Source organism: Trichosurus vulpecula, chromosome 4, assembly GCF_011100635.1.
Source record: "Trichosurus vulpecula isolate mTriVul1 chromosome 4, mTriVul1.pri, whole genome shotgun sequence".
Taxonomy (NCBI): Eukaryota; Metazoa; Chordata; class Mammalia; order Diprotodontia; family Phalangeridae; genus Trichosurus; species Trichosurus vulpecula.
Window position 1 is genome coordinate 73480493 of NC_050576.1, and position 27575 is coordinate 73508067.

General features: G+C 37.0%; 1 protein-coding gene across 3 annotated transcripts in view; it reads left to right on the plus strand.

Moving 5' to 3' along the window:
- The window catches only part of RALGPS2 (Ral GEF with PH domain and SH3 binding motif 2), a 215661-nt gene that overhangs the window by 87855 nt on the left and 100231 nt on the right, over nucleotides 1-27575 (plus strand). For all 3 annotated transcript variants that reach the window (XR_005010290.1, XM_036758284.1, XM_036758285.1), the window contains exons 5-7: nucleotides 9883-9966; nucleotides 15703-15792; nucleotides 22051-22143. Coding sequence is in view for 2 of the 3 variants with exons in the window: in XM_036758284.1 (XP_036614179.1) it covers nucleotides 9883-9966; nucleotides 15703-15792; nucleotides 22051-22143 (267 nt within the window). In the remaining variant the exon portion in view is untranslated. The remainder of the gene's footprint in view (nucleotides 1-9882; nucleotides 9967-15702; nucleotides 15793-22050; nucleotides 22144-27575) is intronic.

Consider the following 27575-nt stretch of genomic DNA (forward strand, 5'->3'; position numbering starts at 1 on the left):
TTAGTATGTCCTATGATAAATTTATTTTAGTTCTGTTTAATGTCATATTTCTACTGTTGCTGAATATAGTGACATGAAGAATGTGCACTTAGATTTTCATCTCCATGAATGTGGGATTTAGCAAATACAATTAGAGACCTAGAGAAGTTAAGTGACTGACTTAGGGCTACATGGTCCAAAATGAGACTCAGACCCTTCTGGCTGCAAGGCCAACTCTATTTCTGCTAAGCCACGTTGTCTCTCAGAAGGTCCATAACAATGCCCATAACTACCTTATTGAAACAGAAAATAAGAAAGATGAGGAAGAATACATCTATTATATTGGAAAATTCTTTAAAGAAGGAATATTTGGATATATTTAAAGCATCTGTTGTAGGTCTGTTGGTTTGGATTCACCATACAGTGTAGAAGGAAAAAAAAAGATTTAAAGAAAGCCTAAGATCTAAAGATTATACAGTATGAAGTCTAAGGACAACAAAAAGGTTGTTGTTGGGTTTTTTTAGAGCTCTGTTAGGGAAAAGAAGATCAAATATGCATAGGACCATTGCTTGGTCTAGACAGCGTGATGATAATGGGGAGAAGGAGTTACTGCTCAACTGTATTTTGGCTTTGTTTTCTTTGCCAAGGAGGACAGTCTTTGATCTGGAAAGGACAAAACAAAGTTGGCTAATAGTGAATTTATACCCAAGATAATTAGGGAGATAGTAAGTGAAAACTGAGTTGTTCTCGATGAGTTCAAGTAGACCCAGGCAAACTATGGCCTCAGTTACTGCTAGAATTGATGAGTATGATTGCCGAGCTGCTGTCAGTGATTTCTGGACGATCATGGTGAATGAGAGAGGTGCTATAGGATTGGAGAAGAGTGAATATTGTCCCAGTTGTCAAAAAGAGGAAGGTAAAAGAGTCTGCCAGCTACCTGCCACTTTTTCCACACTTCCTTGTGAAATCCTTGTATGTATTATTAAATGGATGGTTAGCAAGAAGTGGAATTCACTGCTTCATCCAGAACAGGTCATTCCAGGCCACATCTCTCAGCCCAAATCCCCTTTCATTTTCTTGTGTGGCATTCTTAGGAGACTAGAAAAATAAGGAACTGCTTTGGGTACTACTTTAGCAATTATTTGCCAGAGGCCATCATGCTCATCTTGTCCAAAAGATAGCAAGACATGGGCCAGGTGATAGTGTTTTTAGATGAATCTGTAGCTGATTGAATGGCAAGAGCCAAAGAATAGGCATTAATGGTTCATTGTCCACTTGGAAGAAGGTGTGTTCATGCCTCAAGTCTCTCCCCTTTTCTGATCTGTCTTCCATAAAGCTGCCATTTTGGATATTCCTGCAGTGCAGTCCTGACTGTGTTACTTCCAGGAGCTTCTAGGAGGGAATTCAAATTGAATGCAACACTGAGCTCATTTCCTTATCTGGGGATAATAATAGTACCTACCTCATAGATGTGAGAATTCTTTATATAAAACACTCTGCAAACTTTGAAGTATGATATAAATGTAAGCTGTTTTCTGCAGAGTTATAAACACTATTAAGAGCTGTGGCTTTATTCAATAAGTTCTTTTAACTGAGTACGACATGTGCCATTTGTTGAATATTTTAATTTGCATTCTATTTAAAACTTTGGAAATACTTTTCATTCTACGTATTAAAATGAATCATTGATGTAACTTTCCAGAAGTAGATGTTGATGATATATTCACTCAGACATGTGAATTTTATGTGTTGTTGGTTCAGTGGTACTTTAGAAAAAAGTTAGAATCTTCTGTTCCACAGTGGAGGGGAAAGATCAGTTCAACCAGCAATCACTTATTAACTGCTTACTCTGTACCAGTGGCTGTGCTAGTCACTAGAAATGTAAAGACAAAAGCAAAACTCTCCTGTCCCTCAAGGAGCTTAACATGGCAATGAGTAGATCTTGTAAAGATAGAGGTGTATAGAAAGCATACAAAGCAGGCAGAAGATGATCTTGGAGAGCAAGGCACTAGTAATGGGGGGGGGGGAACAGTGAGGGCTTCATGCAGAAGGTGGTGCTTAAGCTGAGTCCTGAAGGAAGTCAAGGAGAAGATGAGAAACTGGAAGCAAGGAGATCATTTAGGGTATTGCAGTAGTCTAGATAAAGCAGTCTCCAGGTTTTTTTGGTCATGTGCCTTGATCAGTAGCAGCAAAAAAATTTGCGCGTACTTTCAATATATGTACGTTTATTTACATATAAGTTACACATTTTCACTACTCATCCTAATAATATTATAAAACTTAGACAAAATTAGAAATTCACAAAGGATGAGATAAAGGTGAAATGATATTCCACACAAGTCATTTGGGAACCAATGGAGTCAGTTGAATAGACAGGCGACCTTGTCAGACCTGCACTTTAGGAAAGCACTTTGACAGTTGTGTGCAAGATGGATAAGAGGAGCAAATAGGAGGTAGGGAGACCAATTTGGAGGTATTAATTCAAGTGAGAAGTAATGAGACCCTGAACTGGGGAAGGAGGCATATGAATAGGGATGAGAAGTATGAGAGATATTCTGGAGGTAAAAATGATAAAGTTTGGTTAACTGATATGTTACTTAGCAAGCATTAATAAAGCACTTTGCTGTGTGCCTCTGGGTATACAAAAAAGGCAAAAACACTTCTTGCCCTGAAAGAGTTCACATTTCTATTGGAGGTGATAAAATAGAAATAACCAAGTACATGAAAGATATTTACAGAATAGGAGAAAGTAATTTCAGAGAGGAATGCACTAGAGGGACCAGAAGTTGGCATTTGAGTTGAGTCTGAAAGGAAACCAGAAAAACTAAAAAGCAAAGGTGAAGAGGGGAAAAAATTCCAGGCACGGGAGATAGACAATAAGGAACAACAAATGTGCCAGTGGATAGTAGAGTTGAGGCAAGGAGATCACTTATAAATCTGTTGCATTAGTACAGGTGAGTGATTATTAAAGCCTGAGTTAGGGTGATTATAATTTGAGTAGAGAGAAGAGGTTGGATGTGAGAAATATTAATGAAGATGTTGAGTGAGTATGAGTTTAGGAGTTAAGGATAAGTAGAGGTTGTGAACCTGAGTGAGTAGGAGAATAGTGTTGAAGAAGGCAGGGTTTTGGGGAAAAGATAATGAACTTTCTTTTGGACATTGTGATATTGAGATGACAATGGAATATCCAGTTGGAGATGTTCAAAAGAAAGTTGGTAATATGCAACAATAGCTCATGAGAGATACTAGTTCTGGATATATAGATCTGGGAATCATCTACACAGAGATGATAATTGAACCCATGTGAGCAAATGAGATTAGTATAGAGGGAAAAGATAAGAAGGCCCAGGACAGAACCTTTAGGGGGCACCCATTATTAGAGGACATGAAATGGCTGATGGTCTAGCACAGGGGTGGAGAACCTGTGGCCTCGAGGACATATGTGGATCTTTAGGTCCTCAAGTGTGGCCCTTTGACTGAATCCAAACTTCACAGAACAAATCCCCTTAATAAAAGGATTTGTTCTGTAAAACTTGGAGTCAGTCAAAAGGGCATATCCAAGGACCTAGAGGACCACATGTGGCCTCCAGGCTGCAGATTCCCTACCCCTGATCTAGCAAAAGAGACAAAGAATAACAGTCATTCGGGGGGAGAACAAGCAGAGTGTTCTATCATCAAAATCTAGAGAGGGAGAGAGTATCTAGGAGAAGATTATCAACATTGTCAAGAAGGATGAGGATTGAGAAAATACTATTAAATTTGGCAATCAAAAGATTGTTGGTTTTGGAGAGGTCAGTTTAAATTGAAGGTGAGATCAGAAGCCAGATTTCAGAGGATGGAGTAAGAATCAAGAATTGAAGATGAAACCAAGGTTGCAAATCTAGGAGTCTGGAAGAATGGTGGTAAGTCAACATATAATAGGCAAGTTTGGAAGAAAAATGAGTTTGGAAGGAACTTTTTGATATCACTTGTAACCCATCCGTGCCTGATCATACTATGTGACTGTCCCACCAACAATGAAGTAGAGTGGGGAGGATGACCCTTATTGACCAGTGACTGCTCAAGAGCACAGAGCCAGCCAAAGGTACAGCTACAAGGTGATCTGAGGGACTAGGGAGAAAGGGAGATTGTCGTTAGGGTACCTGTACAAATGAAGGGCCCATGATGAGACAGGAGGCTGTGTAGTTTTTTTTTGTTGTTTTTTTTTTTCAAGACAGGTAATGACATAGATGTTGCAGGGAGGGCAGGACTACAACCTATCTTACTGTATATTCTTAGATCATTTCATCACACACCTTTCAGAATCATGCCACTTTCCCTCACTTTGGAGACCAATGGTCCCCAAGCAAAGTATCTCTCTTCTTTGATTCTCCTTTTCCTCTTAGATTTAAAATGAAGTAAAACAAGCCACCAAAAAAAATCTTTTGAACTTGGCATCCCTCACTAGCCTCAACTCATTCTAAATTTTAGCATTCCTGACACTTGTTGATATAAGACTGTGCCACGTTATTTTATTCATCTTCTGTTACCTGGTCTTGCTTTCATCTTCTATATATTCTTTGTGATTTTTTTTATTTTATTTTTATTTTTAGTTTACAACATTCAGTTCCACAGGTTTTTGGGTTCCAAATTTTCTCTCCCTCCCTTTCCTCCCCCCTGCCCCAAGATGGCATGTAATCCAGTGTAGGTTCTACATTTACCTTCATATTGAACTTATTTACATAATAGTCCAGTTGTAAAGAAGAATTATAACCAGTGGAATGAGTCGTGAGAGAGGGGAAACGAAACCAAAAACGAAGGGAAAAAAAAAGAGCAAATAGTTTGCCTCAATCTACATACAGACTCCATAATTCTTTCTCGGATGTGCATAGATTTTTCCATCGGGAGTCTTTTAGAGCTGTCTTTGAACCTTGCATCGATGAGAGGAGTCAAGTCTATCAGTTAGTCCTTATAGAGACCATGTGTCTGTAATCATGTATAACGATCTCCTGATTCTGCTCCCCTCACTCAGCATCAGATCACGTAAGTCTTTCCAGGTTATTATGAAGTCTGTCTCTTCCTCATTTCTTACTGCACAATAGTATTCCATTACATTCATATACCACAATTTGTTCAGCCATTCTCCACTTGATAGGCATCTCCTTGATTTCCAATTCTTTGCCATAAAGAGAGCTGCAACAAATATTTTTGTACATATGGGTGCATTTCACACTTGTATGATCTCTTTGGGATATAGCCCTAAAAGTGATATTGCTGGGTCAAAGGGTATGCACATTTTTTAGCTCTTTGGGCAATAGTTCCAAATTGCTCTCCAGAATGGCTAGATCAGTTCACAACTCCACTAACAATGTAGCAATGCTCCGGTTTTCCCACTTCTCTCTAGCATTTATCATTTTCCTATATTGTCATGTTAGCCAATCTGACAGGAAAGATGTGGTACCTAAGAGTTTTGATTTGCATTTCTATAATCAATAGTGATTTAGAGTATTTTTTCATATGACTATAGGTATCTTTAATTTTTTCCTCTGAAAACTGCCTGTCAATTGGGGAATGACTTGTATTTCTATAAATTTGGTTCAGTTCCGTGTATATTTTAGATATGAGGCCTTTATCAGAGACATTGGTTGTAAATATTTTTCCCCAATTTTCTGCTTCTTTGTTGCATTGGCTTTGTTTATACAAAAACTTTTCGATTTAACATAGTCAAAATTATCCATTTTGCATTTTGTAATGCTCTCTATCTCTCATTGGGTCATGAATTCTTCCCTTTTCCATAAATCTGATAGGTAAACTACTCCTTGCTCTCCCAAATTGTTTATCGTATCAGCCTTTATTCCTAAATCATGAACCCATTTTGACTTTATTTTGGTATATGGTGTAAGATATTGGTCTATGCCCAGTTTCTGCCATACTATTTTCTAATTTTCCCAGCAGTTTTTGTGAAATAGTGAATTCTTAACCCAGAAGTTGGATTCTTTGGGATTATCAAAGAGTAGATTGCTGTAGTTGTTGACTATTGTGTCTTGTGTACCTATCCTATTCCGCTGATCTACCACTCTGTTTCTTAGCCAGTAACAAGTAGTTTTGATGACTGCTGCTTTATAGTACAGTTTAATATCTGGTATGGCTAGGCCTTACCTTCCCTAGCATTTCTTTTCATTAATTCCCTTAATAATCTGGACCTTTTGTTCTTCCAGATGAATTTTGTTATTATTTTATCCAGCTCTGTAGAATCATTTTTTGGTAGTTTGATTGGTATGACACTGAATAAGTAAACTAATTTAGGTAAAATTGTCATTTTTATTATATTAGCTTGGCCTAACCACAAGCAACTGATGTTTTTCCATTTATTTAGATCTGGCTTTATTTGTGTAAAAAGTACTTGTGTTCATATAGGCCCTGGGTTTGTCTTGGCAGGTAGACTCCCAAATATTTTATAGTGTCTACAGTGACTTTAAATGGAATTTCTCTATCTCTTGCTGTTGGGCTTTGTTAGTAATATATAGGAATGCTGAGGATTTATGCAGGTTTATTTTTATATGTTTCTTTTTAAAATCTGTGTTGACTATTTTCAGACACATCACGTTTTGGATGTGACACGTTTTCTTCTCCTCGGTGGAATTTTCTTTTGTATCTCAAAATTTCATTCTTGAGCAACTCCTATTCCTCTTGGGTTGACTTCTTCAAAATTTTAGTCCATGAGATCCTACCTATTTTCCCTCTAAACCCTTGAAATTTGTTTTCCAAAAATCTTAAGTTTCATGTCATATTGTTCCAACTTTCCTCTTCTTTTTCATCACAAACTCAAGAAAGGAATGAAATGTTCCCTCCCCTCCTCAATCCCCCCCCCCCCAGCATTCCCATTATTTCTACCTCTGTTCCTACTTGCTATAGGGAATTATCCACAATAAAATGTTCCTTTCTCGGTTCTCTTTTGAAGAATGAATTTATTTCTAAGATAAGTCATTTAGTCAGCAGTCACTTATTGACTGCTTACTGTGTATGTGCCAGGCACTTTGTTAAATTCTGGCAATACAAAGGAAGGTTAAAACATGGTAGTTAGCTCCCAAAAAACTCACATTATAGAGGGGGAGACAAGATGCAAATAACTATGTACATGTAAAATATTTATTATGTAATTAGAAGGTAATTTCAGAGAGAAGGCACTAGTAGGAAGGGATAGGGAGGTGACAACTCGGAAATGGCCTCCTGCAAAAGGTGGGAAATGAACTGAATCTTTCTTTTTTATTCTGTTTATTTATTTATTTATTCATTTATTTATTTATTTTTATTTTTTTTATTTTTAGTTTACAACACACAGTTCTACATAATTTTGAGTTCCAGATTTTCTCCCCTCCCTCCCCCCTCCCTCCCCACGACGGCATGGAATCTCATATAACTACCATGTATAACTTCACATTGAATTAATTTATACACTAGTCAAGTTGTGTAGAAGAATTATGACCAATGTAATGAATCATGAGAAAGAAGAAACAGAACCCCCCCAAAAAAACCCCAAAAACAAAATAGAAGAAAAAAGGCGAGCATGTAGTATGCCTCAATCTGCATTCAAACTTCACAGTTCTTTCTCTGGGTGTAGATAGCATTCTCCATCGTGAGTCCCTTGGAGTTGTCCTTGCACCTTGTGTTGCTGAGAAGAGCAAAGTCTGTCAGGGTTGGTCCTCACGGAATCCACATATCTGTGGGGTTGCATACGGTGTTCTCCTGGCTCTGCTCCGCTCACTCAGCATTATGTCGTGTAGGTTTTTCCAGGTTGTTACGAAGTCCAAATCGTCCCCATTTCCTATGGCACAATAGTATTCCATTAGCTTCATATACCACAGCTTGTTCAACCATTCCCCAATTGATGGGCATCCCTTTGATTTCCAATTCTTGGCTACCACAAAAAGAGCTGCTATAAATATCTTTGTACATATGGGTCCCTTCCCCTCTTGTGTGATTTCTTTGGGATACAACACTAGAAGTGGTATTGCTGGGTCAAAGGGTATGAACATTCCTATGGCTCTTTGGGCGTAGTGAAATGAACTGAATCTTGAATGAAGCGAAGAAGCTGTGGTGAGGAAGGGGAACATTCTAGACTTTTCCTTCTACCCAGTGCAAAGGCCCAGAATCATATATTGTATGTAAAGTACAGCATGTAAGCTAGTAGAACTGTAGTGTAAAGAGGTGACTGAAGCATAAGTATACTTGAGAAGGGACTGGGCGTGGGAAGGCTGAGGCTGATGGATCCCCTTCGTTTAGGAGTTCTGAACTGCAGTAGGAATAAAGCTGATCTAGTACTAATATGGTGAGTCTTAGAAGTGGAGGGCCAGGAGACTACCTAAAGAGGGACAAATTGGCCAGCATCCAAAATGGAATAAGACAAAGCTGCCATGCCTGTCGGTATTGGGATCGAGGCTATGATGGTACTTCCAGCTTGACCAAGGTAGGGGGACCCAGTCTTTCTCTATGTAATTGTGCTCTTCTTGATGCATGCCCAGTGGAAGCAACTTGCCTCTCTGTTGTTGTTAGATTAAGAAACAGCTGTCTCCATACGAGGCCAGGGAGCTGCCAGCTTTTCTCTTTCTGTGCCTATGACTAGGTGATGACTTCTGTGGCTCTTTAGCATTATTCTTTGGAGAAAAGTACCTTCTTCCTCCGTAGAACACATCTCCTTCTCGGGAAGAGCCTCGTTGTTTTTAAGCTTTAAGTGTCGAGCTGTACTTTTTCCTTCCCTTCTCCATGAAACCATTTTCTTCTCCAAAGCTTTGATGACACCTTTTCCCCCAACAAAATCTAGCTTCCCTTTTCTTTAAGAGAGCTTCATTCTATTGAATCACCTGGAGTATACAGAAGGGGGATGCCATGAGCATCTCTACTTTGTCCGGGAGGCAGATCAGCCATCACTTTGCAAAAATAAAGCAATCACATGTTTGATGCTAGAAGACACATTTATACGTAAAGATAGATAGTGATAGATATAAATAACCACTAAAATTCCTCAGTGAGGGGGTAAGTTGTTGGAAGGCTCGTGCGTTAGGAAAGAAAAATGGGCCTCAGGTAGGGAAATAAGCTTTGAAATAATTAATGTTGTTATATCATTGCAGTGACTTGTTGACAGATTTTATTCCTTAAAGCTTGAACAAAGTTTTAGGAATGTTCTCTAAACTTTCTGTATTCCTTGTAATTAGGGTTTCATCTAAATGTTATATAAGTTCTCTAGGCCTAAGTATATCCTATAGGGATAAATAATTTAATTTAGAAAATGTACATTTGTAGGCTACATTACTTTAATGAATTTTTATTATTTTCCACTCAGGTGTTTCGTGATTAATTTAAAATGCATAAATAATACACTAAACTATTTAATAATGTGTTACTGGCACACATGTGTATGCATATATATATATATATATGTATGTATGAATATGTAAAAATTAATATAGTGCATCAATTTCCTAATCTGTATGATGAAGGAGTTAAACTGGTTTCTGAAGTCCCTTCCAGCTCTGAATCTATAACATAATAAACTGAAAACTTAAAATGTGGGTTTATATTTTACAAACCAAAATGGTATTTTAGAAATAGGAAGTATAAAAAGACAAAAATAGAGGAAACAAATATGACATAATATCTAGTAAAATTAGAAAATTAAGTATCCCTTTGTATTTGCTGAATTCAGCCATGATGCTAACAGTATTAGATAAATGCATTATTTTAACTATTCATTTTAAATTGTGCTTGAGGGAGAATTAGAAAGTTTATATTTACATGTGTATGTATGTATGTGCATATATATATGTATACTTATATGTTGCAACCCTTTTTGACCCTTATTATTGTAGCAAGGAAATCTTCCACCTATTTAATTCATATTACATCTAATTATCATTAATTTTTCAGGAGCTTTCAAGTTGTGGATGGAATAAAAAAGAGAAATACAGTTCTGCACCAAATGCAGTTGCCTTCACAAGAAGATTTAATCATGTAAGTCTTCCCTAAAATGATGATACTCTTTTCAGAAATGTAATTCTTTAAGTGAAAGTTTTCATTAAGAAGTGTTTGTTGAGCTTTTCCCTAAAGTAAACATTGTTAAAGTGGCATCTTCTTTTTACAGAATGTACTATTCTAGCATCATCTCATTTGAAGAGATTTTCTAGAAAAATTTAAATTGATGATCTATTACAGAACCCAAAATTTTATAGAAGACAAAATGTCTTGTTTCTCTTTTCTCCTTTAGTTATAATTCTGGATATATAAAGCTCAAATACTATGTGAGTTCCAAGAATATTAAAATCTCTCATTCACTTTAATATGTAAATATTAGAATTGGTTGGGACATTAGTCACACATCTTCAAGGGCTGGAACTAGAACCTGTATCTACTGCGTTTAATTTAATCTCCCATTTACATCTTTTTCTCCTCCTACCTAGACACTGAAGCCCTCCCACAGCATCTCCCTCCTGTGGGAAGGAACCTAGACCCCCAATCCACTCAGAACCTCAGGACCACTGGTCCCAGTGGTGTTGGACCAGGCCTTCCCCCCTAGGGAGTGGACATAGTTCTTCATACTGCAGAAATGAGTAGGCAGTCACCAATTTCCAATAAAACGGAGGACTACTGGGTCTTACTATCAGTCAGCCTTGTTACTGTACCCTGCAGATCTCAAACTACTACTTTTGGCCTTCAGTGACAACATAAAGAGCCCTGGGCCTTGATTCCATCCTGCTGCTGAATCCTTAGAACTTCTTAGGCTTTACCATCTACCCTTCAGCCAGATTCTCCTCTATATGTTGTATCACCCCAATTAGAGTGTGAGTTTTTTGAGAATAGGGACCATCTTGCCTTTCAGTTTGTATCTCCCTTGCTTGGGATAGAGTAAGTGTTTAATAGATTCTTTTTTTCATTCAGTAAATATTCAGGTATCTACAATGTACATGGTACTTACACACCTACATACATGCATACATATTGACAAATTGTAATACTGTTCAGATTGTGGCACAAGTTCATACTTTAGGTAACACAGTATTAAAACAAGATTTCATGTGCCTCCTTAGCCGGGGATTCAGGACAGAAGTGTCTTATGCAGAATTTCATAATATGTCAGGTCTTAATTAGATAATGCTAGTATCTTGTCAAATTTTGTTCTGAATGAAAATCAGAATTGACTGTAATATCAGAAAACCAAGGCCTTTTCCCTCCCCCCATTATATAGTAGTATTGTATTAGAGTAGCCAGAGACATAAGAGGCCACTAGAGATGGTACAAGTAGAGAGACCCCCGGGGGCTGGAGTTAAGACCTGAGTTCAAATCCAGCCTTAGATACTTAACTAGTTGTACCACCCTGGACAACTCATTTAACCTCTCTTTGCCTCAATTTCCTAAACTATAAAATGACATAATAATAGCATTTACTTGCTAGGGTTGTAATGAGGATTAAATGAGATAATATTTGTTAAGAGCTTAGCACAGTGTCTGGAACATACTAGGTGCTATAAAAATGCTTGTTCCCTTTCTGACTTAGTTTTTAAATATAACTGATCTGCTTATCTGGCAGCTTCAGTTATCTGGAATAGAGATGATTAACTGGAAATAGACAAAAAAGACCAATTTTTATAGCCAAAGTAGATGCTATAAATTCCATTCTGTAAGGGTCTTGCCCTTTACTTACAGGAGAGGCCTCGGGCCCTCATTCTCAACTTTTACTAGACAGTACTTAGAAACTTTGCTACCTGGCTTCCTAATGCACAGGTTATTAGAAACTCCAGGTAGAAATATAAGAGTAAGTGGCTTCTCAAAGCATCCTGACTGAAAAGAATAAGAAATGACAGCATGCAGCTTTGGTAACTAGGAAGATACAAAAGTACAATAAAACCCACAGTGCCAAAAATATGACAATTTGCACTCCTTTGAGAATGTATACAGCTAGTCCTACAATCCTCAGTAACCCTTAAAGACAGTGTAGTATGGCGATGTGCTTCTTAGTCACTGAGCCATGGAAAAGAAATAACTGGTAAAAGAGACTTTTGATTAAGCCCCTATAGTTGAGCATCTTTGCCCAGGTCCTGGGTACTATCAGGAACTGCTTTATACACCTTAGTGTATATTGGTGATTGCACTGTTGACTCCCTTTATACTAAGTGGAATTGTTTTTGTATCTGCTATATCAGCTTTTGTTATCTAAACTTTGTTTATGGAGCTTTCCAAACAATAATGATACATTTTGTTCTAAAATAGAAGTCTTTATTAGCATTTTACAGTGACCATAAAAATTGTAGAAAAATAAGTGAAATGATTTGTTAAATCAATTTCCTGTTCTTTGGTTTTAATGATTGTCTCCTGACAAATTTATTTTCATTTTAAAAGCATATTGGAGTAACATAGTAGTCATAAATCTACTTCTTATACATCTCAGTTATTATTAAGCTAGAGTAATCATAACCATGAGCATATGGTAGCACAATGGATAGAGCATCTGGCCTGGAGTCAACTTGAGTTCAAGTCTGGTCTCAGACATTTCTTAGCTGTGTGACCTTGGGCAAGTCACTTGTTGTTTTTGCTTCGGTTCTTCATTTTTAAAATAAGCTGGAGAAAGAAATGGCAAACCATTCCAGTATTTTTCCTAAGAAAACCCCAGATGGAGTTAGACACAGCTAAAAACAACTAAACAACAAATGTGACCATGGTGCAGCGGAGAGAGAGCTGTACTGGCAGTCAGAAGATGGGCTAAAACCTTGACACCGTCACTTGGGCAAGTCATTTTACTTTCTCCTCTCTGTGCCTCAGTTTCCTCATCTTCAAAGTGAGGGAGTTAGATTAGACTTACCTGTACAGACCCTTCCAGTTTTACTCTTTTGACTAAAACTTAGAAGAGGAAACTTACAATTAATATTCAGCAAATGAACTTACTTCGTTGTCTTGGGTAAATCATCTATGTTTCCTTTAATGTACTTATCTGTCATTCAATGAGTAAATATTAATGTTTGAAAATACTTGGAAAACTGTAATACTATTCAGCTTTAGTAAATAATTTTGAATTCTATACAGTATACATAAGGGATGGTATGGTCAGTCAGCAAGCATTTATTTATTATTTACTCTGTGCCAGATACTGTACTAAGTAATGAGGATTCAAATACAAGCAGAAAGAAATTCCCTCCCCTTAAGGAGCTTATATTTGTATAGGGGAAAACACATAAAAGGAGTTACAGAGGGAAGGGAGAAGTATCCACATGGGAGCATGTTGGCAAAGTCAGGAAAGTGGGGAGCAGCAGAAACAGGGTAGTAATGAAGCATGGTGGCTTGGGTCCCTCCCCAAAATGAAAGCCCTGACAGGAATTCATCTGTGGGTTAAGAGAGACACAGAGGGATAGAACAATTCCAGGATGAAATGGCCATTCAGACTCTGAGGGAAGTTCCAAGGTGAGAAGGCAGCTGAGGCATGATGGCAAAGGCCAGAGAGAAGCAGAGCCAGGAAAATAAAGTATGGCTGTCCTGAGGCCTCTCCTCAGAATGGAAGTTCTGGGAGGAACTCACCAATGGGAGAGGGGACCTGGACAGAGGTCCTGATGAGAAGGCCATACGACCTTGATTTGAATATAAGAAAAATCAAAGAGCAGGGTAAATAATTTACATGTGTAGAAGATAGTTGTAACAATCTTCTAGGGTTCTTGGGACTAAGAAGAAGGGCACCTCAGGTTGTAGTAGTCCAGATGAAAGATGTCTAGGTGAATACATATGCAATTTAAGGTATGAAAGGTGTCCTGAAACAATAAAGAAATGGAAGAAGCATCAGAGTTGAGTGGGTGCCTGAAAAATGCATGGAAAAAGTAATGTGTAAATTTTCAAACTGACTTCTGTTTGAAATACAAAGAGCAAGGTTTTCAACAGTGACCAAATGATACAGAAATAATAACGATTCTTGGATAAAGGTGTTGATTCAAAGTTTTATCAGATTTGCAGATGACAAAAAGGTGAGAGGGATAGATAACAAATTGGATAACAGAGTAAACATCCAAAAAAAATCTCAGTGAAATATTTTTAAAATTTAATGATGTTTAAAGTAAAATTCCGTACTTGGACTCAAAATCTGCTTCAAAAGTACAAGGGAAGGGAGAGGCAGCTAGGTAGCGCAGTGAGTAAAGCACCAGCCCTGGAGTGAGGAGGACCTGAGTTCAGATCTAGCCTCGGACACTTGACACATGTACTAGCTGTGTGACCTTGGGCAAGTCACTCAACCCCAATTTCCCTGCCAAAAAACAAAAACAAACAAAAGTACAAGGGAGATGTAGCTAGGTAGCAGTTCAGTTGAAGTGTGTTACAGTAGATTATAAGCTCAGTATGATTAAAGAGTATGACAGGGTAGCCAAAAAAAGAGTTAGGTACATTAAGAAAGGCAGAGTGTCTAGACCAGAGGTGGTGAACCTGTGGCCTTGAGGCTACAGGTTCCCCACCCCTGGTCTAGAAAAATGAAGATAGTAGTCACAGTCTACCATACCATGGTCATGTTATATCTGGGTTATTGTTTTCATTTCTGGGCACTGAACTTTAGGAAAAACATTGATGATCTGTAGACTATCCAGAGGAGAGTAGTCAGGTTGCAGCAGGGCCTCGGGACCATGCCATTTAAGGATTGATGGAGGGAACTAGGGATGTTTATCCTAAAGAAGGGAAGACTTAGGAAGGCTGTGTGAAAGTGTAATTAGTTGTCTTCTTCTTGGGACCACAGGGACTTGACTTTTGTTTTACTTGACCCTAGAAGGCAAAACTAGGAATTCTGCTAAGAGGCAAATTTAAATTCATTGTAGGGAAAACCCTTCTAGGAGAGCAATGCAGTATCACAATGGGCTGCCTTGGAATTGATGGGTTCCTCCATATTGGAGGTCTTTGACAATAGGCTGGATGACTACTAGTTAATGAAGTAGAAGAGGGGATTCTTGGTCAGTTATGGGTTGAAACTTAATGGTTGCTAAAGTCTCTTCCAACTTTGAGATTCTCTAATTCTTTAGTATATCACATTTTAATTATGATTTTCAGTTGACAGCTTTTATATACATTTTTATATACATTAACTTATTTGACTAGAAGTAGTTAGAGAGGTCAGTGGATAAAGCATTGGACCTGGATTCAGAAAGATCTGAGTTCAAATTCAGCCTCAGACACTTAATAGCTGTGGGACTTTGAGCAAATCACCTAATAGCTGTCTGTTTCCCCGATTTTAAAATCAGAGTAATAATAGGACCTTTGGCCGAGGGTTGTTGTGAAAATAGGATGAGGTGATATTTATAAGGCACTTTGCAAACCTTGAAGTGCTACATAAATGCTAGCTGCTATTATTACTATTAACTGTTATTGCTTCTAACAAGGAAGACCATGTAGAATCAGAGGACCTAGATTCAATCTCACCTTAAAGACTCTTCGTAACCTTGGGAAAATCAACTAACCTACTGGGGCCTTCTTCATTTGTAAAATGAGTGGGCTGGCCTGAATAGCCTCTGAGATCCCTTCTCTCTCTAAATCTATGATCCAAGGTTGATAAATCTATGACTGAAGTAGGTAAAGCAGAAAGAATTCAAACAAAGACCTTCTGACCCAAACAAGTACAGGGCTTTTTATATTAGGTCATACCATTATTTAGGGAGTAGATTAGTCTTTTGGATTTAATTTTACATGACTTGAACAACCAGCCTTTTCCTTCAGTTGTCTTTGTTCTTTTTTTAGGTAAGCTTTTGGGTAGTTCGAGAGATCCTTCATGCACAGACATTAAAAATCAGAGCAGAAGTTTTGAGTCATTATATTAAAACTGCAAAGGTAAGGAATCTTTTTCTTTGCTTTGGGGCTTACATGAGGGTTTCCTTATATTTGAGTTAAATCTTAGAAATGTTTCTAGATAAGCCTTTCCAGTTCAGCCCTTTTTGTTCAGCTCTGATGCCTACTTGATTGTTGTTCATGGTGAATTGATAAGAGCACTCAACTTGGGAGAAACTTGAGCCAGTTGCTTCACTCCTGGGTATCAGTTTCCTAATTTGAAAAATGAGGAGGTCGCACCACGTAATTTCCAAGGTCTCTTCTAGCTCTAACATTTTAGGATCCACTTCTAATGCAAATTCATTTTAATGTTTCCTAAACTAGATTCTTTGACTTATTTTTTCTTAACCCATCTTATATATTTTACATTTGGTATGTTTATTCTGTTATATATTTTTTTCTAATCACTTGATATGTATTTTGACAGAAGAAACTTAAAAAAACAACTTTTGGGCTCTGCTTTAATGGCCAATTGCTAATTTAGAGATGTTTTATTTTCACCTGAAATGTAGTTTCTGTGTGTCTTAAAGCCTGAAATGGGAATGTAGTAGTCTAATATCGCAAGGCTATCTGTTTAGGAACAGATCTCTAGCCTGTCTGTTGTGTGGCCTTCAGTCTACTTTCTGGGTTCTTCCTTAAAAATATAGTTATGATACTCTGTGTAGTGCTGCTATGAATATTTTAGTATTTGTAGGACCTTTCTTTCTTCCTTTGAACTTATCAATTGGCTATTTAGATCAAAGGGTAGGGACCTTTTAGTCACTTTATTAGCATAATAAAAATTGCTTTCTAGAATAGTTGGACCAATTCACAATTCAACCAACAACCAGCCCTTCCAACATCTCCTGTCTTTGTCAACTTTGCTAGTTTGTTAGATGTGAGATGAAACCACAAAGCAGTTTTGATTTGCATTTTTCTTATTATTAACCATGGGTACCCTTTGACCTAGCAGTACCACTTGGGATAAAAAACAGAAAGGAAAAGGACGTATATGTACAAAAATATTTATAGCAGCTCTTTTCTGGGGATAAAGAATTAGAAGTGGAGGGGATTCCCATCAATTGGGGAATGGCTGAACAAGTCACGGTATGTGGTTATGATGGAATACTAATGTACTATAAGAAATGATGGGCAGGATTCTCTCAGAAAAACCTGGAAAGACTTACATGAGCTAGTACAAAGTGAAATGTACTGTGTACAAAGTAACAGCTATATTTTAAGATGATCAGCTATGAGTAACTTAGCTATTCTCAGCAATACAGTAATCCAAGACAACTCTGAAGGACTTATGATGAAAAACTATTCATTCCCACAGAAAGAACTGATGGTGGCCAAATGAAGATTGAAGCATACTTTTTTTTTTTTTAACTTTTCTTGATTTTTTTTCTTGTCTGTGTTTTCTTTCACAACATGACTATTATGAATGTTTTTCATGATTACACACGTATATCCTATGTGGAATTGCTTACCTTCTCAATGGAGTGGGGGGTGGGCAGGGAAAAAGGGAGAGAATTTGGAACTGAAAGTTTTAAAAACAAATGTTAAAAAATGTTTTTACGTGTAACTGGGGGAAAATAAAACACTAAATAAAAGCTTAAAAAAAACCTAGCTATTAGATTATATCCCAAAGAGATCAAAGTAAAAGAGATGGATCCATATGTGAAAAATATTTATAGCAATAGTATATGTGTATGTACACACACACACACACACACACACACACACACACACACGGTGGCAAAGAGTTGTAAACTGAGAGGATGCCCATTGGGGAATGGTTGAACCAGTTGTGATAACATGATTGTAATGGAATACCATTGTTCTGTAAGAAATGGTGCAGTAGATGGTTTCAGAAAAGCCTGGGAAGACCTTTATGAATTGATAAAAAGTAAAGTGAGCAGAATTAGGAGAACATTGTAAACAGTAACAGTGATATGGTATTGCAATGACAGTTAATTGTAAAAGATTTAGGTACTCTGATGAGTACATTAATCAGTCATAATTCTAAAGGACTTACCATGAAAAATGCTATCCACCTATAGAAAGAAGACTGCTGAACACTGAGTGCAGATTGAAGCATAGTTTCTTTCACTTTCTCTTTTTTTCCCCACAACATGGCTACTGTGGAAATGTGTTTTGCATGACTTTATATGTATAATGGGTATTGTACTTCTTATCTTTTCAATGGGTAGAGGAGGGGGAGGGAAAGGAACAGGAAAGATAGCCTACCTCCCCAGAGAAACTGTCTTCCATGGAAACCAGCCACATAGTAACAACAATATTATAAAAGCTAGAATTTGTGCTTTAAATTTACAAAACCTTTCACATGTTTTTTTTTTTTTTTTCATTTGTTCCCGACAATAATCCTGGGAAGTAACTACACAATGGATAGAGTACTGGGCCTTTAATCAGGAAGACTCATCTTCCTGAGTTCAAATCAGGCCTCAGACACTTACTAGCTGTGTGTCCCTGGGCAAGTCACTTAACCCTGTTTGTTTCAGTTTCCTCATCTGTAAAATGAGTTGAAGAAGGAAATGGCAAACCACTCCAGTATCTTTGCCAAGAACACCCCAAATGGGGCCACCAAGAGTCAGATATGACTAAAGCAGCTGAATAACGTACATCCGGTTCTCTCAGTTTGAATAGCTACAGGGTTTGGGAAAAAGATTATGAGTTTAGTTTGGGACATGATGAGATTGGGTTGCCTATAAGACATCCAGTTGAAGGTGCAAGACTGAAAGGTCAGCAGAGAGTTTAGGCTGAATAAGTAGATTTGAGAATTATCAGCATAAAAATGATAGTTAATTCCAAAAAACTTGGTAGCATCTTTCAGTTTAAATAAAAACCATTGTCCTGGTTCAGTCTTCCATTACGTACCCCAGAACTTAGACTAGTGAGAGAGCCTTCTAATTTATCTTCTTGCCTCAAGTCTCTCCGCACTCTAGTCTTATTCTCCACATAGCTACTGGTGAATTTCCTAAAGGTAGGTCTGACCGTGTTGCCTTTTTATTCAGTAAATTCCACTAGTTGCCAACTACTTCCAGGTTCATATATAAAGTTCTTTGACATTTTTAACTCTGATTTGGCAACTGAATATGTGAGGTGTGTAAAATAAGGAGGATGGCTGACTCTGAAATCATCAATCTGGGTGACTGGTAAGATCGTGTTCTTGACCACAATAAGGATCTTGAACTTTGCCTTGACACAAAAATCCATATTTTTTTAAACAAGTTTTATCCCATGAATTTCATAAGGTTTCAAATTACCACAATCTCCAGAGAATCAAAATCGTGGGTGACTCAGAGGGCAACAAAGACTCATGTTGCGGATGGGATGTAAGGCTAAAATATATCAATGCTGAATATGCATAAGAAGTGATAGAAGGAATAATTTTCAGGAAATGTATGAATCGAAAAAGAATGTCATGGTTAATTAGCAAGGCATAATGGACACAATGTTCAAGTGATGCACTGGCATCGTTGGTGTTTATATGGCTGCCTTGAGGTTTGCAAAGTACTTTTCATACATTCTCATTTGTTTCTCCCATTAACTCCGTGAGGAGAGTGCTCCAGGTGTTGTTAGCCTTATGTTGATGACAGGGAGACATAGCTAAGCTAAAGAGTGTCTCAAGGGGTATTTGAACCTAGGTCTTTCTGCCATAAAATTCATTAGTCTTTTGCTATAACAAGTTGCTTCTCAATTTGTAAGATCTAGAATTAATCCTGTAGCACCTTAGATACATCTACAGCTTTACAGGAGGATCTGGGTAAAAACCACATAAAACAATGAGAAATCAGCACCAAGGGACTAAGCATACAAATTGATGAGATTGATTCCATTGAAGAATGTATCAATTTACCACTAGCTGATAGATGAGAATTCATGTATGATAACAGGTTCTGAACTATGAAGTAAATAAAAACATTACAAAAACAGGATAAGAAAGACTTTACTATAGACTACTTCAAAATACATATTTGTAAAACTTCACACATTTCATTTTGCTCCATTTAATTCTGTTCAACCAGTCAGAAAAGGACATTCCTTTATAGGCATTACCCCTTATAAATTTGTATTTCTGACAGGATTTATCAAGTAGAGGCAGCTGACGACACAGTAGATAGAACACTGGGTTTGAAGTCAGGAAGACCTGAATTTTAAATTAGGTCTTAGATACTTACTAACTGTGTGACCCTAGGCAAGTCACTTAACCGCTTCTTTAGTTGTAAAATGGAGATAATGATAGCACCTACCTTCCAGGGTTGTTGTGAGGATCAAATAAGATAATATTTGTAAAGCACTTGGCAAAGTGCCTCTCGATAATAGACTTAATAAATGCTTATTCCCTTCCCTTCCATATAGAGTTAGCTGGGCGGGAACTCTCAGGTGATGGGTAATACAATAGAATGTATGCTTACCAACAGTATCTTAGAGAGTTGCCTTGAGTGCTGAGAGGTTAAGGAAGGATTTGGATGTTAAGGTAGGTATCTTGCTGGGCTCTCCTCTCTTTTCCCTCTCTGCTATTTTACTTAGTAATTACATCAACTGCCAAGGATTTAATTTTTATTTTCTCTTCTGTGCTAATGATTCACAAATCTCTTTGCTCTCAACTGTCTTCTGATCTCCTGCCTTGAATCTCTAAATGGCTGTCAGACATCTCAAACTGAATGTGCCGTAGGCATCTTAATCTCATCGTGTCCAAGACTAAACTCATTATCTTTTCCCCAAAACCCTCCCATCTTCTTAATTTCTCTTTTACTATTGAGGGTACAACCATCCTCCTCACCCAGGTTTACAAACTAGATGTCAGTTCTTGATTTCTCACTCTCCAAATTCAATCTGTTGTCAAATCCTGTTGATTTTACCTCTTTAATATCTCACACCAATGCCCCTTCTCTGGCCACCACCCTCCTGCAGGCCCTCATCACTTCAGAGCTGTACATTTGCGATAGCCTGTTTGTCTCCCTATCATAAGTCTCTTCCCATTCCAATCCATCCTCCCCGCAGCTGTGAAACTGATCTTCCAGAAGTGCCAGTCTGACCGTGTCATTCTCCTCAGTTCCAGTGGCTCCCTATTATCTCCACGATGAAATATAAAATCCTCTCTTTGGTATTCAAAGCCCTTCATAACCTTTTCACAACCACACCTTTTCAGTCTTCTTAGACCTTCTTTTCCTCCCCAGCATACTCTGTGAGCCAGTGACACTGGCCTCCTCGCTATTCTTCCATCAGGATACTCTTATCTCTCAGACCCAGGCATTTTCTCTAGCTGTTCTCCATACTTTAAATGTTCTCCTTCTTCATCTCCGTCCCCACTCTTCCCAGCTAAACTCCTACCTCCTATAGGAAGCCTTTCCTGATGCCCCTTTAATTCTGATGATTTCCCTCAGTTGATTACTTCCAACTTATCCTGTGCATAGTTTTTTTGCATATTGTTGTTTATGTGTTTATGTAGACTTTGAGTTCCATGGGAGCAAGGACTGTCTTTCCCTTTGTTTTTATTACCAGCACTTTCCACGATGCTTGGCACAGATTAAGTACTTAATAAAACCAGGCCTTCTTGGCTTCTAGGTGAACTCTGTCTTGCTTCAGCCAGAAGGCTTTCTCTACATTGAGAAAATATAATTTAAATCAGTAAATTCTACTGAGTACCCATAATGGGGAAATAATCGAGACTGTAGAGTTTCTATTTCTAGAGATCCTCCACAAGAAAACAAGCCACTGTCCATTTCTTATGGTTTAGAAATTCACTTGCCTATCTTTTGAGATCTTTTTCAGTTCTCTGGCTCCTATCATTATTTTTGGTATGGTACTTAGAATATTACATTGCCAGGTAATTAAAGACTGTGTCACCTGCTAAGAGTTTTCTTTTTTAATTAAATTTTTATTATGAATTTGTCAACAAACATTCTAGTTAACAAGGAACAAAAAAGAGGATTTTCTATAAAACCATGAATTTCTGTGAGTTTGTTTTTTAAAGTTATTTATTAAATTTGATATAGTGACAGTTGCCCTTTTTGTTTGTGCCCTCCTTAAATTTTTAAGAATTTTCTATGTATTTCTTTGTTTTAGTGACTATTGATTGTTTATCGATATGCTGTATTTTATCAGATGGCCTTTTTTCCATTATGAAAATAGATAGCTTTACAATTTTAAACTGCAAAGCAAATGATATTTGTCTAAAGGATCATTCAATGTATGTAATTTAAAATGGTTTTACTGATGCCATTTATTTTTCAATTCTTTTTTTTTATTTTTCAGAAATTGTATGAATTAAATAACCTCCATGCACTTATGGCAGTGGTGTCTGGTTTACAAAGTGCCCCCATCTTCAGACTAACTAAAACATGGGCAGTGAGTATTTTTTAAAACTATACTTCAATATTTCAATGATCTGTAATTTAATCAGCGTGCTTGCTTCCTCCACTGATCAGTTCTTGGCTTAAGAGATGGTCTTTGAGAGATTTGTTTGCCCTAAAATTTCATCACCCTATGGCCCACTTAGTGATTAAACTCTGGCCTTTAGCTCCACGGGCCCTTGGAAATAGATATATGAATGGCTTCTACCTGAAACTCTTCTCACTTGACAGGACTTTTACAGAGCTTGTGCCATGGTCAGGCCTTGGGGTACCAGTCTTCTTACACTTGATGCTCCTCCAAGCCCTCTGTCATCTGGCTATGTTGGCTTCCTTGCTGCTCCTCGAGCTCAGAAGGCCATCTCCTGTCTCCAGGCCTTTACATCAACTCTTCCTCATGCCTGGAAAGCTCTCCCTCCTCATCTTTGCCTGGCTTCCTTCCAAAGTCAAATAGATGCCACCTTCTGCCTACTGCTGCTCCCTTTGAAGGCTACTTTCATTCTGCTGTGTGTGTGTCTTTGGTCCATTTATTCACTCATTTCCCCCATTAGACTGTGAGCTTCTGAAAGTACTACATAAATGCTAAGGGCAGTAGCTGTTTCTGCCTTTTTGTATATCCCCTGTGCTTAGCACAGTGCCTGCTGCATACCAGGCACTTAATAAAAACTTGTTCATTGAAGCACACTGCTGGTTTTACCATTAGCAGAGACTTGGGTTCAGATCAATCTTCTCTAATGCTCACTTAATATGTGACCCTGAGCACACAGTCAATCAGAAAGTATTTATGCAGTGCCTTCTGCATGTTGGTTTCTAGGTACTATGTATACAAATACCACGAATAAAACAATCTTTAGTTTCTAGACAGTTGGCTTTTCTGAGGCCTTGGCTCACTTACCTACCTCATCGGTCTGTTGTGAAGATGATGTGAGTTAATATATTCAAAGCGCTTTGTCTACTTTAAAGTGTCTATAAATGTCTTTTAGTGTCAGGAGTAATTTACTAACTTACAGAAAAGATAGTTTAAAATGGCTTTGTAGTTATACAAAATATTCAGGTTTTCTATAAACCTATCTCATCTTCCGAAGGAATTTTCCTTGTTCCGTAGGTTAAGCAGGGACCTTTGAAATTATATCTTCGAGTCTAACCTTACATCAGGAAAAATTGAAGCCCAGAGATTGTGTCATGACTAAAGTCACAACTAATTTGTGACAGAGCTAGGATAAGAAGCCAGGCTTATTGACTTTAGTTTGTTAGTGGTCTGTTGATTGCTTTTGAGAAAATTATTCCCAGCAGAATTTTGTTACATGCACATGACAGTTGTTTAACAATATAATGTTTCGTATTAATCAGTAGAAAATTATCAATCCCTCTCCCCTCCCCCTGCCCATTTTCTTTCAGTTGTGCAAATTTAGAGGAAAATTCACAGAGTATCAAAAAAAGTGCTTCTGATTAAAATACCCTTGTTTTCTATAGGCAATATTTTACAGATTTTTATTTTCACTAGTAAAATCATGTCACTTTAGACCTACCAATATAAATCAGCTGCTCGCAGTTTTTTGTTTAGACATTTGCATATGAAATACTAAGAATTTAAGTGACTTGCCCATGGATACAGACTCTGTCAGAAACAAGATTGAACTGAGGTTTTTCTGACTATGAGGCTAAGGTGCTGTCCAGTCACACGCTATTTACTGGTAACATTTTATGTGGCACTATCATCCTAGAATATTAGCATTGGTGGTGACTTTTAAATTATCTAGTTTATTTGCTTTATTTTATTGATGAGGAAATTGAAGGTCAGAGGTTTTCAAGGTCTGGCCCAAAGTACATTGGAAAGCCAGAAGGCAAACTCAGATCTGACTGTGCAATATAGAGTATTCTCTCTATGACACCACTGTGTATTCTAATTTTTAATGAGCAAAATAAAATAACAATACTAGAAGATTGAGTTTTACATTTTCTACGTTCACATTACTGCATTTTGTGGAATATACAGTCACCTCCTATTTAAATAATTTCAACTCAGCAAATAGTAAATGCTAACTATGTGTGAGACAGTATTTTCTAAATTTTTTGAGTAATTTACCTCTTAGTTTTCACGAAATTAGATTTCTACATTATTAGTTGATTTTTTGATGTTGTTCCTTAATTTTAGATCTGAAAAATGTTGGAATTTGTTTTATCTAAAATAAGACCACTTAGTATACCAGATAGAGTAATGGACCTAGAGTCAGGAAGAGCTAGGTTCAAATCTTGCCTCTTGAGACCCTTTCCTCTTCTGTAAAATGAATGAGTTGTACTTAACGGCCTCTATAATTCCTTCCAAATCTGACCTTACAATATATTTGTCATGGTGTTTTTGTTGCCTCAGTACCAAAGTGTGCAGCAAAGCATTAAACTTAATCAAGACACGTCTCATATTACTTTAATCAGGTGTTGTCCAGGTGTTGTTTATGTTTCAGTTCCCAATAGATGTGGCAGTCCAGCCTCCCAGCTTTCCTTTCCCTTGAGCTTGAAAACTCCCCTCCCTCCTGCCCTCCTTGTTCTTCAAGGCTGCTTTGAGCAGGACTGGACAACAACAGCTCCTTCAAGTCATTTGTTTAGGAAAAAAAGCAGAGGTGGGGTTATATTATTGTGGACATATCTTTTGTTTGAGAATATGATTAATTTTTCTCCTTTTCTTAGGTATTGGTAGGGGCATTTAACTTGTAAGTCTTAATGTAGTTATTTATTTATTTTATGCTTTCATATTTTTTATTTTAAACTTAAATACAAAATGAGAAAATAACATTGCCGTGTATGCAGCAGACCATAAGAGGGCATTCAGTATAAAACAATAAATTCCCATTTCAAGAAAACCTATATAATAAATACTACACATTGTTTTTAAAGCTGCCTGGCTTTTCTTCCTTGTTGGTTTTCTTTTGTTCTGTGCTGTGCACTTTTTACTTTATTTTCCCCCTCCCTCCTCTCTCACCCTAAAGAAGGCTACAATTAAGCATGGATATATATGAATATACATAGATATCTATAAAATATACATACTCACTCTTACACATATATGTAAGACATACTGTGCTTATTTCCACCTGTCATCTGTTTCTCTGAAGGTAGATAGCATCTTTCCATGTTTTTCTGATTCAACCAGCTCATCATTTCCTACACCACAGCAAAATTCTAATGCTATCACATACTGTCTGAGAGATTCTCTATGAAAGTTTCCCCCCAGCTTTCTGCATTCTTTCTATTCTTGCCTACATAGGTTTTATTTATACAAAAAATTTTAATTTAAAATAATCAAAATTATCCTTTTTACACTTCAACAATGCTTTCCCTTATAATATAGTTTTGTGGGCTGATACTGCTGAATCTACTTCATTTACATCTTTTTTTCTTGATTTCTTTGAAGTTCCTGACCTTTTATTCTTCCAAATGAACTTTATTATTATTTTTTCTAATTCAGTAAAATAATTTTTTAGTAATTTAATTGGGATGACATTGAATAAATAGACTAGGTGAAATTGTCATTTTAATAATTATATTGGCTGTACCTATGCATGAACAATAAATATTACTTAAATTATTTAAATCTGAGTTTGTACAAAAAGTGTTTTATGGTTATGTTCATACAGCTCCTGTGCCTGTTTTGTCCAGTATACATTCAGGTGTTTTATACTGTCTATGTACTTTAAATGGTCTAAAACAACAGCGTGGTTTCTCTATTTCCACTTTTGATTAAATCTAATTTAACTTTAACATTGTCTGAAATCATGATTACTTCCCCTGTTTTTTTATGTAATAAATTCTACTCCTGCCCTTTATTTTATCTTTTTGTGTATACCACATTTTTATGTTTCCTGACAGCAACATATTGTTGAATTTAAATGTTTAATCTGCTCTCCATTTCTGTTTTATGAATAAATTCGTCCCATTCACATTCTAAGCTACAATTACTTGTTGTGTATTTTCTTCCTTCCTATTTTTTCTCTCTATCCTTCTCAGCCTATTTACCCTGTCTCTCCTCACTCCTCTGCTTTACTTCTACCTGCTACCTTGCCCACCTATTCCTTAACCTACCTACCTCTCTAAAAGTCCTTCCCATATCCTCTTCCCCTCCACCTTATCCCCTTGCCCTCTTATTTCTTTCTGAATTGATAAGACTTTTACACCATTCTAGATTTATATGTTCTTTCTTTAACCCATTCCCAATGAGAATAAGGTTCAAGCACCATCCACTACCCCCACTAGCTTCTTCTGTATCAGTTCTTTCATGCCTCGTTTGTATGAGATTATTGCTCCTTTTTGTCTGTTTAGTTTTTTTAGAATCATCTCATCATACTCAGCTTAGTCCACACCGTTCTTTTAAACTACCCAAATAATGACAATCATAAGAGTACTGCTAATACATGAAGTAAACAACCTTATTGAGTTCCTCATAATTAGTCCTTAATCTTTACCTTATATTTCTGCTGAATGTTAATAGTAAAAAATTCCCTTAAGTTCTAGGTTTTTTTGTCACAAAAACCTGAAAGTCTTTGAGTTTGTTCTATATCTTTTTTTTTTCATTCAGGATTATACTTTTCTGGGTAAGCTACCCTTGGTTGTAACCCCAGTTCTTTTGCTCTATGGAATATAGTATTCCCAGACCTATGGTCCTTCAGCATAGTAACTGCTAGGTCTTGTATAATCCTTGTTGTAGCCCTATGATATTTAAAATGTTTTGGGGGGGCAGCTAGGTGGCGCAGTGAGTAGAGCACCAGCCCTGGAGTCAGGAGGACCTAAGTTCAAATGTGGCCCAAGACGCTTGACACATGTACTAGCTGTGTGACCTTGGGCAAGTCACTTAAACCCAATTGCCCTGCCAAAAAGAAAAAAAATTTAAAAAAAAGCTTTTTTTTTCCTTGTTGCTTCCCTTATTTTCTCCTTAACTTGGAAGCTTTGAAACTTGACTATGATATTCCTATAAGTTTTCTTCGTAGGATCTCTTTTAGGTGGTGATTGCTGGATTTTTTCTATTTCTGCTTTGCCTTCTTGTTCTAGAACTTCAGGGCAATTTTCCTGGATAGTTTCTTTTAATATTGTATCAAAGTTCTTTTTTTAATCGTAATTTTCTGGTAGCCTGACTGTTCTTAGATTATTTCTCTTTGATCTCTTCTCCAGATCAGTTGTTTTTCTGATGAGATGTTTCAGAGAATTTCATTTTTTGATTTTGTTTTATGATTTCTTGGTGTCTTAGAATGTCATTAGCTTCCCCCTTGCCCAATTCTACTTTTCAAGGAATTATTTTTCTTAAGTTTTTTATTCTCTATTTCAAGTTGGTTGACTTTCTTTTCATAATTTTCTTGAATTTCTTTGATTGCTTTTTTCCCCTAATTTTTCCTCATTCTTATTTTATTTTTAAAGTCCTTTTTAAGTTCTTCTGAGAAATCT